This window comes from Leptonychotes weddellii, chromosome 6 (genome assembly GCF_054177405.1).
Source record: "Leptonychotes weddellii isolate Sample4059 chromosome 6, ASM5417740v2, whole genome shotgun sequence".
Classification (NCBI taxonomy): domain Eukaryota; kingdom Metazoa; phylum Chordata; class Mammalia; order Carnivora; family Phocidae; genus Leptonychotes; species Leptonychotes weddellii.
The window spans coordinates 95753636-95768452 of NC_138374.1; the positions used below are offsets into that span (position 1 = coordinate 95753636).

General features: G+C 34.8%; 1 protein-coding gene across 3 annotated transcripts in view; it reads left to right on the forward strand.

Annotated features, from left to right (window-relative positions):
- TDRD5 (tudor domain containing 5) overlaps window positions 1-14817 on the forward strand; it is a 94330-nt gene that overhangs the window by 25714 nt on the left and 53799 nt on the right. For all 3 annotated transcript variants that reach the window (XM_081824696.1, XM_081824697.1, XM_081824698.1), the window contains 2 exons: window positions 433-489; window positions 11075-11228. In XM_081824696.1, the coding sequence (XP_081680822.1) occupies window positions 433-489; window positions 11075-11228 (211 nt within the window). The remainder of the gene's footprint in view (window positions 1-432; window positions 490-11074; window positions 11229-14817) is intronic.

Sequence of the window (14817 nt, forward strand, 5' to 3'; positions counted from 1 at the left end):
GTAGAGCATGTGACTCTTGATCTCGGGATTGTGAGTTTGAGCCCCACACTGGGTGTTGAGATTACTTAAAAATAAAATCTTTAAAATAAAATGCTTGAAATTATGCTGTAGGATTTTTACTTTATGTGAGCTAAAGCTAAATATATTAGCTAAAGAATTGTAGGAATTTCTAGAGACCTGCAGCATTGCAGTATTGTGCAAGAATGATTTCTCGACTCTGGAAATGTTGGAAGCCTTTTTGTTGTTGTTGTTACATCCTTTTTTAAAACTGGAAACTGATCTAAAAATTATTGTGACTTTTAATTCATTCATTCAGTAATGTTACTTTTTTTTTACCTTTTTTACTATTTAAGTTTATATGGTTTTATTTTGATATTTTGTTAGCCAGCATCCTAATAGTGTCTATTTATATTGTATTTTATTTTCTGTTAGGTTGTATCCAAGTTTCCAGAGGGTTTGCTTATGTCTAAACTGCTCAGAGAATTTGAGGTGAGTATTTTCTTTTTCATCAACCATGGTTTTTTTATGCCTTATGGTGGTGGATAGAAATTTTGTGTCTATTCCTTGGATCTCCCACCTATGCTCTAGAATTTCAATATTTTGTTTTGCATTTTGCTATCATTTTCTTTACTAAAAGAGTTAAGAATATGATCCTTTATAAGTACTTCATTATATATAGATTATCTTTACCATTTAATAGTATTATTAGAATAAAAGTTAATTAACTTATTTTTAAGATTTTACTTATTTGACAGAGACACAGCGAGAGAAGGGACACAAGCAGGGGGAGTGGGAGAGGGAGAAGCAGGCTTCCCGCTGAGTGGGGAGCCTGATGTGGGGCTCGATCCCAGGACCCTGAGATCATGACCTGAGCCTAAGGCAGACGCTTAATGACTGAGTCACCCAGGCGCCCCAAAAGTTAATTTATTTTTAAAGTCTGACAATGCCAAGTGTCAGTGGGGATGTGGAAAAACAGTATATGTCATCCACTGTTCGTGGGACAAAACCCCTTTGGAATTTTGACAGTAGCAAGTAAAGTTGAAGACAAGCACCCCCAGTGATCCAGCATTTCCACTTCTACATACATACTTTAGAGAAACTCTTACATGTGTGCACATGGAGATCTGCATAAGACCCGTGCACCTGGCAGCAATTGAAAAACTGGAAGCAGATTAAACGACTGTCAATAGGAGAATGGATAAATAGAGATTGACATTTATGTGATGGAATAGTAGATAAAATGAACTAGGTTTATTCTGCAACATGGAATCATCATCTGTTTAGTGAAAAAATCACGTTGCAGAATGGTAATTTAGACACTGCCTTATATCCAATTTAAAAAAATGGTAAGATCTGTATACATGTTAGCTCTGTGCTAGGCTCTATTCTGAATGCCTTTCATATTGTAATTCATTTGATTTTCATGATAGACTGAGGCACAGAGAAGTAACTTGCCTAAGGGTCAGATAGTAACGGGTGGAGTCAGGATTTGAACCCCAGGCAGCCTGGCTTCAGAATCCTAAATCTTAACTTCTGTGCCATGAAAACTGTCATATATTTGCAGATATAAACACAGATTTTGTGAGCTACTACAGCATAATGGTTAATACCTTAACCTCTATGTGCTGGTTTATAAATGACATGTAAAGTCAGGATAATATTATGTAAGAGAGTTTTGCAAAGTTTTAATGACTTAAAAATGAAATATTTAGAACAGTGCCTGCCACATAGTAATTATTCAGTAAATATTAATTCTTAGAAGAAAGAGAAGAAAGATTGAAAAGATAGGCATCATCCCTTGGATAGTGATGGAGACAACTTAAGTTCCCATTGTTTTAAAAATATGAATCTTTTAGTGCCACACAGTTTATTTCAAATAGACTTAAAACAAGGGGTCTTGATTTTTTTTGATGAACCAGCAAATTAACTTACCTAATAATGAAATTCCAGAATAAAGTCTGTAATAGAATGACTTAATTACCATAAAATTTATGGGTAAAATCAGTCTCCTATGCCAGATTCACAACTCAGAGTGAATAGTTTTATACCACAGTCAAATGTAGCTTGTAATAAAAGTTCAAGGTGTTAAGGTTACAAGTCAGCAATCCTGGAGAAGTTAAAACAAACCTTTTAATGTTACAGCAAAGCTCTTTGCTTTTCTTAGTAAACAAGCAGAAATTCAGCTTCGTGATTAGAAGTATATAGGAAGTATAGATTTATTTTAACTTTTGTTCTAACTTGTAGAAACACTTGCTTAACCCTTTATTTATCCAGTGTGATGTAAAAGCTATACCTGTGTGATTTGCCCTCTTGAACTACCTGCTCAGTAGTCTGTCATTTGTTCAAAATGGCTTGTTCAATTGCTAATTGAAGGGAAGATAGTGCATTGGCAGCATAGGTTTTGGTTTTTCCTGAGGCTCCACATAAAGACAGAGAAACTAGATAGCAAAACTAAAAATCCGCTGACAATATCTACAACAAAATTGGGTAATATATTTTCTAAGAACAATTGTGTGGGGAGTAATTGCCAGCGGCCACAAGGTCTTCATGTTGCCAGTGTCTGTGTCAGGAGAAAACAGGGAAGCAGGGGAGCCAATTTCTGATGGATCTGGGGACAAAAAAGTTACAAAGTAACCATCAGATAATTCACTAGACAGTAGAGCAAGCCATTTTGAAAACAGCAGCTGAAACTGGGTAATATCAGTCTAATAGCAGAGAGTGTCTCATGGTAAGGCTTGAATCAGGCTGGAGCATTATAGCCTCTGTGAATTCTTGAAATGGACAGGCCAGAGGTCCCTTCCAGATAGGACCAGACAAGAGAGAAAAATTGAGCAGGATAGGGACCATAGAAAAAGAAGGGTCCAGATGTAAGTAGGATTAAGAGAAGAGAGCCAGAATATTTCAAAAACAAGCTACTATGTATGTATATATAAATGTTTAAATTTGAGTGTAGTTGACCATATTACATTAGTTTCAGGTATACTTCATGGCAGCTCAACGTTTAAATATGATGCTATTCTCACCACAAGTGTAGCTACCATCTGTTACTATACAGTGCTATGACAATATCACTGACTATATTCCTTATGCTGTGCCTTTATTCCTGTGACTTATTCCTTCCATAACTGAAGCCTGTATCTCCCATTCCCTTTCACCAATTGCCCATCCTCCCGATCCCCTGCCTTCTGGCAACCATCAGTTTGTTCTGTGTATTTACAGGTCTGATTCTGCTTTTTATTTGTTTATTCATTTCTTTTAATATTCCACATATGAGTGAAGTCATATGTTATTTGTCTTTCTCAGTCTGACTTGTTTCCCTTGCATAGTACCCTCTAGGTTCATCCATGTTGTTGCAAATGGCAAGGTCCTATCCTTTTTATGGCTGTGTAATACTTGTGTGTGTGTGTGTGTGTGTGTGTGTGTGTGTGTGTGTACCAAATCTTCCTTATCCATTCATTTAATGAACTCTTAGGTTGCTTCCATTATCTTGGGTGTTGTAAATAATATTGTAGTAAACATAGGGGTGCATAAATTAAATAAATTAGTGTTCTCATTTTCTTTGGATAAATTCCCAATAGTGAAATTATTGGATCATATGGTATTTTTATTTTTAACTTTTTGAGGGACTTCTGTGGCTGTATTACAGTACTGTATTTTTTAACAATATATGAAAATAGTAGAAGGAGGAGGTCTGAAGCAGAAAAGCCATCCAGAATGTTCTACAGATTAGGAAAATGAATTTAATGTAAGATATGCAACAGAAGAGGATCAGGGCCAAACTTCTTCAGTGTGTTAAGAAAAAAAGAGAATAAGGAGAAGAAGAATTTATCTATAGATAGTGAAAGCATGTCAGAAATGCATGCCTCTAATACAGATCAAAACTGAAGCCTGCTTTTTCAAAAAGATACGTTAAGAAAGTGATACAAAAAGATAGATTAAGAAAGTTGTTCTTTCATAAACAACATAAATCTGAAATATATGAATTTGGAAATAAAGTTATAATAGATGGGGCAAAATTAGAAACAAAAGAAAAAAATCATTTCCAAAATGAAGACTAAACTACAAAGATGACAAGAGCTAAAAATACAACAGATAATGCCCTCAGAAAAGAACAGGTAAATATGAGGAACATTTTGAAAATTAAAGGGAAATGAAGGAGGCACTGGGGATCTAGGCATAAAAAGTCTCTGTAAGATTTTGAAATCTAGTGAGAAACTCAGGCACACAAGTAAATTAAGATGGTATGTCTGAGTAGCCTGTATTGGAACAATCTTGAAGATAAGTATTGTAAATTCTGGACAAAGTTTAAAAAAATCACTGTCTGAAGATACTAGATCAATATCTAAAAGTAGGCAGAAACTGGACAGGATTCAGCATCTGGAAGAGGGAATGACACTTTTATTTGCCTGGATTTTGGCCTGATGGCAGGCCCCATCCAGTGTTTGGAATTTTGGATTTGGACAAAAACCAGAAGTTTATACTGGCTTGAAGAACCAAAGGATAGTGTTTAGAGGTATGTAAGCAGCTGAAAGAAGGGAGAAATTTTAGGATGGAGAGAGCTACAGAGAACTCGGAGCACCAAATTCTGCACATAAATTCTTCCCAAATCTCTGGTTGACAGTTGAACTACACATGGTTGCAGCAGGGTCAAAGTAGCCTAGTAAGGCTAAAAGAACTGAATATATTTCAGCTGTTGATCATTACAGAGAGAGTTTAAGTTCGTCCCAACTGCCTGCTAAAACAAAGCAAAAAGAATTGGCTTAAAAGGAATATGAACAATTCCAGAGTCTTCTTAATATATCATTCATCATGTCCAGGATACAAACCAATTTACTAGATATCTGTTAAGAAACAAATATGATCCTTGGTGAAGAGAAAAAGTAAGCAATGGAAATATTGGTGATGTAGATGTTGAAGTTAGAAAAAAGTTTTTTAAAAAAAATATTTATTTGACAGAGAGAGAGACACAGCAAGAGAGGGAACACAAGCGGGGGAAGTGGGAGAGGGAGAAGAAGGCTTCCTGCTGAGCAGGGAGCCTGATGTGGGGCTCGATCCCAGGACCCTGAGATCATGACCTGAGCCGAAGGCAGCCGCTTAACTGACTGAGCCACCCAGGCACCCCAGAAAAAGGGTTTTAAAAGAACTTTTATTGTCCTGTTAAAGGATATAAAGAAATATGTGTTCATATTGAATGAACAGATAACAGGTCTTACTGGAGAAAAAATATAAAAAAACAAGATTTGCTAGAAGTAAAAAAAAAAAATTCACTGCAGTATCTTAACAAATTGGAAACGGCAGAAGAAAGCACCAGTGAACTTCAGGACAGATCAATAGAGATGGTTCAGTCTGAAGAACAGAGAAAATAAATGAAAGATAAAAAAAACAGAGTCTGAGAGACTGGTAGGACAATACCAGATGGTCTAATGTAGATGTAATTGGTGAGGAGAGAAAGAAAGGAGAGGAAATAGGAAAATATTTGAAAAAATGGCTGAACATATTCCAAATTTTTGTGAAAGAAGTTTACAGATTTAAGAACCCCAGATAACCTCACACAGTGAATATAAAGAAAACTTTACAAAGGCACATCATAGTAGCTGCAGAAAACCAAAGATAATTAGAAAATTCTGAGAGCATCCAGTGAAAAATGATTTTCAGAGAAAATCCTGAAAGCAGTGAAAGAAACAGAGGGACAATGATACAAATGATGGCTCACTTCTCATTAGAAACAATAATGACTAAAAGAGAGTGGAAGGATATCTTTAAAGTGCTCAAAGAAAAAATAATGTTAGGCCAATATTTTATATCTAGTGATAGTATCTTTCAAGAATGAAAGTAAAAGACATGGGTGCCTGGGTGGCTTAGTCGTTAAGTGTCTGCCTTCGGCTCAGGTCATGATCCCAGGGTCCTGGGATCGAGCCCCGCATTGGGCTCCTTGCTCAGCAGGAAGCTGCTTCTCGCTCTCCCACTCCCCCTGCTTGTGTTCCCTCTCTCGCTGTGTCTCTGTTAAATAAGTAAATAAAATCCTTAAAAAAAAAAAAAAAGTTTTCAAATGATCAAAAATTGCAAATTAATAGTAAGCAGCCCTGCAGTATAAGAAATTCTAGAGAACATTCTTTAGGCTGAACAAAATGATGCTAGGTTGCACTCAAATCTGCAGGAAGAATTGAAGAGCACAGGAAATGGTAAATGGGTATATATAAAAGACTTTCCTTTCATCACTTAAATATATGACTGCTTAAAGCAAAAATTATAACATTGTGTAATTGGGTTTGTAACATGTGGATATGTGGATGTAATACACACAAAAACCATAGCATAATGAGTGGAGCTATAGGTTGTAAGGCTCTTTATATTTTATGTTAGGTAGTACAGTAGTACTGAAAAGTTAAGGATGTATAAAACAGCCATAAAAATGCAGAGTTGCAGCTAGTAAGCCAGTAGAGAAATTAAAATGGAATTATATAAAAATACTCAGTAAACCCAAGGGAAGATAGGGTTTAGTGTTCAGCTTGTCTTGTTCAGCTGTCAGAAGAAATTAAATAGAAAAATAGTGGGATGCCTGGGTGGCTCAGTCAGTTAAGCATCTAACTCTTGATTTCAGCTCAGGTCTTGATCTCAGGGTTGTGAGTTCAAGCCCCGTGTTGGGCTCCACACTGGACGTGGAGCCTACTTAAAAAAATGGCAAAATGGTAGCTGTAAATCCAATTATATTAATTTCATAAATGTAAGTGGGTGAAATATTAGAATTAATGAAATTATGAGACCGGATGTAGAGGCAAGATGCAACTAGCTGACATTAACAAGAAACACACTGTAAATATAAAGACAGAGACTGAAAGTAAAAGATGAATAAGACAGTAAATGAAATAAGCATAAAAACAATTAAAAAATTCAGATAAAACAGTTCAACGCAATATGTATTATCAGAGGACCATTTGGTAAAGGATCAGTTCTTAGGAAGGGCAAAGGATCAATTCTTAGGAAGACACAACATTTAAATGTGTATTTATCTAATATTTTAAAATAAATGATCCAAAAATTGACAAAATAATGAATTCCATAAATAGATTTTCTTTTTCCAGCGATTAATAGGATAGCTAAAAAATGCATAAGGACATAGAAAATCTGAGCCACTCTCTCTACCATCTTGGTCTATTTTATGGAACACTAGACTCAACACTGCAGAATACACTTTCTGTTCAAGTATATATGGGACATTTGCCAAGATAGAACATTTAGTTGGCTATAGAAATAAGTCTTAACCAATTTCAAAATATTGAGATCTTAGAGTATGTTTTCTGATTAAGAAGGGATTAAATTACAAATCAAACAGTAAATTATTTAAGTATTAGCCTTTCAGATAATTTGGAAATTAAACACCATTTTTCAAGTAATTATTAGGGAGATTAGAAAGCCAGACAACTCCATTAAAAAAAATTGCAAAAAGATCTGAACAGTGATTAATAGCACAAAGCACAAATGTAAACTCTCATACATTTTTGATGCAAGTATAAAATGGTACAACTACTTTGGAAAATGTTCTGTTTCTTATAAAGTAATTATATATTTACCCCCTTGACCCAGGATTATACTCTTATTTTCCAAGAGAAACCAAAGCCTGTGTCCCCCTCCCCAAAAGACTTGCACATAGTATTTATAATAGCTTTATACTTAATTGCCAAAACTGAAAACAACCCCCATTATTCACCAATGGGAAAATGAATAAAGAAATTATGGTATATTTTTACAATGAAAAACTTATTCACCATTAAGAAGAAATAAGCTAATACATGAACCAACATGGATGAATCTGAGAAACACTCGGTGTTGAATGAAGCCTCACACAGAATAGTGCTGTAGGATGTCTTCCATGTGAAGTGCTGGAATAGCCAAAGTTAATCTTTGGTGGAAAAGAGTTGTTTGTCTCTGGGAAAGGGAGAACTTGCTGAACTGATGGAAATGTTCTGTATATTGAACAGGGCTTTGGGTTACACAGTTTTGCTTTTTTTTTTTGCACACAGATGTTTATAGCACCTTTATTCATAATTGTGAAAACTTGGAAGTGATTAGAATGTCCTTCAGTAGGTGAATGGGTAAATAATGGTATATCCAAACAATGGAGTATTCAGCTCTAAAAAGAAATGAACTATAGGTCCATTTCTTGGTATATCTCTTCTACTCTAAAGATTTTTAAGTGCCGTTTATATATGTATATACTTAAAAGTTTGAAATATTTCCAGGTCTGACATATTTTCTGGGGCTGAGTCACATCATGAGCTTCCTAAAGAGTACAGTCAATGATGTGCCCACTAAAATCCCAATTTACACAGTTTTGCTTTTATCAAAGCTAATTGGTAGGCTTAAGTTTTAAATGTTTCACTGTATGTCAGTTTTACCTTAAAAAACTAACATATTGAACTCAGTTAATTATGTTCATGCTAACTCATTTTGGGGTGAAGGGTATTGATATTTGGAGGTTACTCTAAAAATGTATAAAAAAGATAAGATGGATTGGTAGGTAGATGGATGGATAGATGATAAAGCATATAGCAGAATACCAATAATTATATCACGAGGTGGTAGATGTTCATTGTCCAAGTCTTTAACCTTTTGTTGTATTTGAAAATTTTTTTTTAAAGATTTCAATTATTTGACAGACACAGTGAGAGAGGGAACACAAGCAGGGGGAGTGGGAGAGGGAGAAGCAGGCTTCCTGCTGGAGCAGGACCCTGGGATCATGACCTGAGCCGAAGGCAGACGCTTAACGACTGAGCCACCCAGGTGCCCCCCTCTTTTAAAGATTTTATTTATTTATTTATTTATTTATTTGACAGAGAGGTATTTGAAATTTTTCATAAGAATATGTGAGGAAAAAATGAACAAAGAAAGGTAAAGATTTAAGAGAAAGTAACAGACTTTGAAAACATGGAAAGAAGAGCCAACATATAAATAATAAAACTGAAGAGTAGAACAGAACAAATACTAAAAACTATAGTTTGAGTGAACTTTACTGAAATGGAAGATTTGAAACTGTGTATTGAAAGAACACATGACATATCTGAGAATGTCCACCAGAAAGACCCACATCAAATTATTGGACTTAAAAAAAAATCCTTTGGGCATCTAAACAAAAAGAGTAAGTGACTTATAAGGGAGACAGAATTAGGTTATGGATATTTTCACAGCAGTATTTTATGCTAGAAGAAAAGGGAGTAACCTATTTCATATACTCAAGGGAAAAAATGTAGGCTAAGGATTTTATAGTTAGCAAAATTAACCTTCAGCTATAGAGCGCCAGAGAAGCTGTTATCACCATGCAAGGATTCAAGAACTCTTGTTCCCTTGAGTCCATCTCAAGGAGTCTACTGGAGAATGAACTTCAGAAAACTAGAATTGTTGAGAGATATTGACAGAAGAACTGACAGTGAGTGCTACTTGTAAAACTAAGACCAAATGAGGGTTAGAAGGAGAGAATATAGTATGTAATGGCTATATAGTCTGACAATGTAGATAAAGAACAATGCCACAAAATGATAAGGGTCAGCATAGGCAAAAAAATTTGCTTTTATTGTATTGATAGTGGTAATGTTAGTACTGTTAATCAATTTTGAGACTGTTGTGTAATGTGGTATAGGGCATATTAATAATTATGGCATATGTGGAAGCAATTATGGGATAATTTTAATTGTATAAACATATTATAATATATTCCAGGAATATCATATCATTCTTGGAATGATATAGTCTGTTATGCTGAAGCATGATGTGTGTTCAGATTCTGACAGTTTCTAGAAAGTTGCTCAAGCAACTGATGATGATGGTTAATGCAAGAAACTTGGAATGATTGGTTCCCTCCAGGGACGTGATCTCCTGGGCCACTGAAGGATGGGAGTGGGTCAGAGACTTAGTTTTGCTGTATACTTTTTTGAGACTCCTAAATATCATGTATTAAAAAAATTAATGAAATCCTTCCCAGCCTAGTCTTGTGTTTGACTGACTTGCATATTCATAGTACCAGGCACTTTACAGAGAAGATGAACCATTAAAGAGACTAACAAACATAAAAAGAAAAGAAGCCATAATATGTAATGTGCAAAGAAGTAGAGATACAAGTCTCATTCACCATCATCCTTCCCCTTTCTTCTACCAAACTTTTCTCTCTTGGGATATTCATGACTAGCTATAGATGTGATATTAACAACCCTTTAAAACCATGACTTGGCTCATGCTGGGCCCCCGTTTTCCAAGTGTCTTGGGAGAAGTCATAAAGAGTTGAATTGGGTCTCATAGTGTCCATGAACAAGAAGGTATACAGCAGTCCCGTACTCTGTCAGGAGTTAGTTCTTTCAGAGTGTTTGCCTCTGTGTGCCTGTCAGTTTTCCCCAAGGTGATTAAGTCAGAGCAAGTGTTTATTTCCTATTTTAGTTGGAGGAACAAAAAAATAATTATGTTTAGCTCAACTGCTTTACCTTGCTTAGGAAGACAGAAGTTTAAGAATTTGAACATTTTAATGGGGGATCTCACTAACAAGGGCAAACTTCCAATTCATTGTGCAGTTTAAACCAAACATATTTCATATAAATCCCATATATATTTTTTATATATTTGGTATAATTTTTCTTCTTTTGCAAGGCAAGAAAATCAAACAATACTGTAGGAGATACACTGACACCTGCTTATTAATCTCAACATCTAGGGTGAAATCATAAAATTTTAAGGAAATATTTTAAAATAGTATTATTTTATTGCATGTTGAAAGTGGTAGTGAATTCTTTATCTGAAAATAAATAGCCAGTAATGACTTTTGTATTTTGTACATCCCCCCCTTTTTTAAGACTTTTGCTTTATAATCAAATATTGTTAAAAATGAGAGGTAAAAAGCCCTCCTAATTTTCACTTCAATTTATGTATGCTTTAAAAGGAACTTGAAACTGGCCTGGAAGGGATTCTAGGTCTCAAGGTAACTCACATATTGACTAAGTCCAAATTAAGGGACATTGTTTAAGGGCGTCTGTATATGTTATATTCCTTTTATCTAATGTTTTATGTTATTTCTGTTTTTTTTTTTTGACAGATAATCTTTAAAGAGCAACTTTCACCAAAAAAATTGGGCTTCTTAAATGTGACAGAACTTGTTGGAGCTCTTAGTGACATTCTCCGTGTTGAGTTCAGGGAAGAAGAACAAGACTTACTGGTGTTTGATGCTGATATGAAGCCACTACCACCTGGTGAGTTGAATCACAATTTGATGCAGACTTGATTTTTTGAAAATTGAAGTATAGTTGACATACAATTATATTACTTTTAGGTGTACAACATAGTGATTTGACCGTTCCATACATTATGCTGTGCTCACCACGATAAGTGTAGTTGCATTTTGTCACCATACAATGTTACTACAATATGATTGACTGTATTCCCTATGCTGTATTTTTCATTCCTGTGACTTATTTTATAACTGGAGGTTTGTACCTCTTAATATTCTTCATCTTTTTTGCCTATCCCCCCACCACTGCCCTCCCTTCTGACAGCTATCAGTTCTCTGTATTTGATTGTTTCCATTTTGTTTGTATTGATTTTAGATTTCACATATGAGTGAAATCATTGTGTTTGTCTTTTTCTGCCTGACTTATTTTACTTAGCATAATACCCTCTAGGTTTATCCATGTTGTCTCAGATGACAAGATTTCATTTCTTTTTATAGCTAATATTCCGTTGTATATACACTAGGACTTTATGTGGATAGACACTTAGTTGCTTCCATAACGTGGCTATTGTAAATAATACTGCAATACATATAGGAGTGCATGTATCTTTTTGAATTAGTGTCTTCATTTTCTTTTGTTAAATACCCAGTAGTGGAATTTTACTGGATTGTATGTTATTTTTATTTTTAATTTTTTTTTTTTTTGGAAACTTTACACTGTTTTCCACAGTGGTTGCACCAATTTACATTCCCACCAACAGTGCACAGGGTTCCCTTTTCTCCATATCCTTGCCAACACTTGTCTATTTCTTATCTTGATACTAGCCATTCTGATAGGTATAAGGTGATTTCTCACTGTGGTTTTGATTCTGCATTTCCCTCATGATTAACAATATTTAGCATCTTTTATGTGTCTATTGGCCATCTGTATGGCTTCTTTCAAAAAATGTCTATTCAGATTTTCTGCCCATTTTTATTTGATTTTTTTTTTTTTTTGGTATTGAGTTGTAGAAGTTTTTTTATGTATTTTGGATATGAACCCCTTATTGGATATATCATTTGCAAATATATTCCCCCATTCAGTAAGTTGTCTTTTCATTTGGGTTTCCTTTGTTGTGCAGAAGTTCTTTAGTTTGGTGTAGTCCAATAGTTTATTTGTACTTTCATTTCCCCTGCCACAGGAGACATACCTAGAAAAATGTTGGTAAGGCTGATGTCTAAGAGATTACTGCCTATGTTTTTTTTTAGGAGCTTTATGGTTTGAGGTCTCACATTTGGATCTTTATTTTGAGTTTGTTTTTGTGTATGGTGTAAGAAAGTGGTCAGTTTAATTCTTTTGCATGTAGCTGCCCGGCTTATTGAAAAGATTTTCTTTTCCCCACTGTATATTCTTGCCTCCTTTGTTATAGATTAAATGAACATATAAGCATGGGTTTATTTCTGTGCTCTCTGTTCAGTTGATCTATGTGTCCATTTTTGTGCCAGTCCCGTACTGTTTTGATTATCACAGCTTTGTAGTATGTCTTGAAATCTGGAATTATGATACCTCTGACTTTGTTCTTTTTCAGGATTGCTTTGGCTATTCAGGATCTTTTGTGGTTCCACATAAATTTTAGGATTATTTATTTAGTTCTGTGAAAAATACTGTTGGTATTGGAGCAACTGGGTGGCACAGTCAGTTGAGCATCCGACTGTTGGTTTTGGCTCAGGTCATGATCTCAGGGTCATGAGATTGAGCTCTGTGTCAGGCTCCTTGCTCAATGGGAAGTCTGCTTGGGATTCTTCCTCTCCCTCTGCCCCTCCTCTCTTTCTTTCTCAAATAAATCTTTAAAAAAATACTGTTGCTATTTTGATAAGAATTGGATTGAATCTGTAGATTGCTTTGGGTAGTGTTGACATTTTAACAATATTGGTTCTTCTAATCCATGAACATGGTGTATCTTTTCATTTGTGTCATCTTTAATTTCTTTCATTGGTATTTTATAGTTTTCAGAGTACAGGTCTTTCACTTGGTTAAATTTATTCCTAAGTATTTTGGGTTTTGTTTTTTTTTTTGGTGCAATTGTAAATGAGATTGTTTTCTTAATTTCTCTTTCAGCTACTTCATTATCAGTGTACATGCAACAGATTTCTGTGTATTAATTTTGTATCCTGTAACTTTACTGAATTCATTCTAATAGATTTTTGGTGGAGTTTTTAAGGTGTTCTGTGTATAGTATCATGTTATTTGCAAATAGTGACAGTCTTATTTCTTATCAATTTGGATACCTTTTTTTTTCTGATTGCTGTAGCTAGGACTTCCAGTACTGTGTTGAATAAAAATGGCAACAGTGGACATCCTTGTCTTGTTCCTGAGAGGAAAAGCTTTCACTTTTTCACTATTGAGTATGATGTTAGCTGTGGATTTGTCATATATGACCTTTATTATGTTGAATTATGTTCCCTCTATATCCACTTTGTTGAGAATTTATCATGAATAGATGTTGAATTTTGTCAAAAGCTTTTTCTGAATCGATTGAGGCAACCATATGTTTTTTTTTTTTTTTTAAAGATTTTTATTTATTTATTTGAGAGAGAGAATGAGAGACAGAGAGCACGAGAGGGAAGAGGGTCGGAGGGAGAAGCAGACCCCCTGCTGAGCAGGGAGCCTGATGTGGGACTCGATCCCGGGACTCCAGGATCATGACCTGAGCCGAAGGCAGTCGCTTAACCAACTGAGCCACCCAGGCGCCCAACCATATGTTTTTTAACTTTCATTTGTTAATGTGATGTATAATTGATTGATTTGTGGATATTGAACCATTCTGGCATTCCTAGAATAAATCCCACTTGATTGTGGTAAATGATCCTTTTAATGTATTGTAGAATTTGGTTTGCTAATACTTTGTTGAGGATTTTTGCCTTGTATGTTCATTAGGGATATTGACCTACTGTAGTTTTCTTTTTTTGGTAGGGTCTTTGGTTTTGGTGTCAGGGCAATTTTGGCTCATGGAATGAATTTGGAAGCTTTCTTTCCTCTTTTATTTTTTGGAATCATTTGAAAGAGTAGGGATTAAGTCTTCTTTATTTAAATGTTTGGTAGAATTCACCTGTGAAGCCATCTGGTCCTGTACTTTTATTTCTTGGGAATTTTTCGATTACTGATTCAATTTTGTTATTAGTAATTGGTCTGTTTATTTTCTATTTCTTCCTGATTCAGTTTTGGAAGATTGTATGTTCCCAGGAATTACCCATTTCTTCTAGGTTGTCCAGTTTGTTGGCATATAATTTTGTGTAGTATTCTCTTAGAGTTCTTTGTATTTTCGTGGTGGTTTGTTTTGTGTTTCATTTTTGATATTTGTTTGAATCCTTTTTTTTTTCTTAATGAATCGGCTAAAAATGTATCAGTTTTGTTTATCTATTCAAAGAACCAGCTCTTGGTTTCATTGATCTTCTCTATTGCTTTTTTGGGTTTTTTTTAGTTTTTATTTTTTAAAATTTTACTATGTTATGTTAATCACCATACATTACATCATTAGTTTTTGATGTAGTGTTCCATGATTCATTGTTTGCGTATAACACCCAGTGCTCCATTCAGTACGTGCCCTCTTTAATACCCATCACCAGGCTAA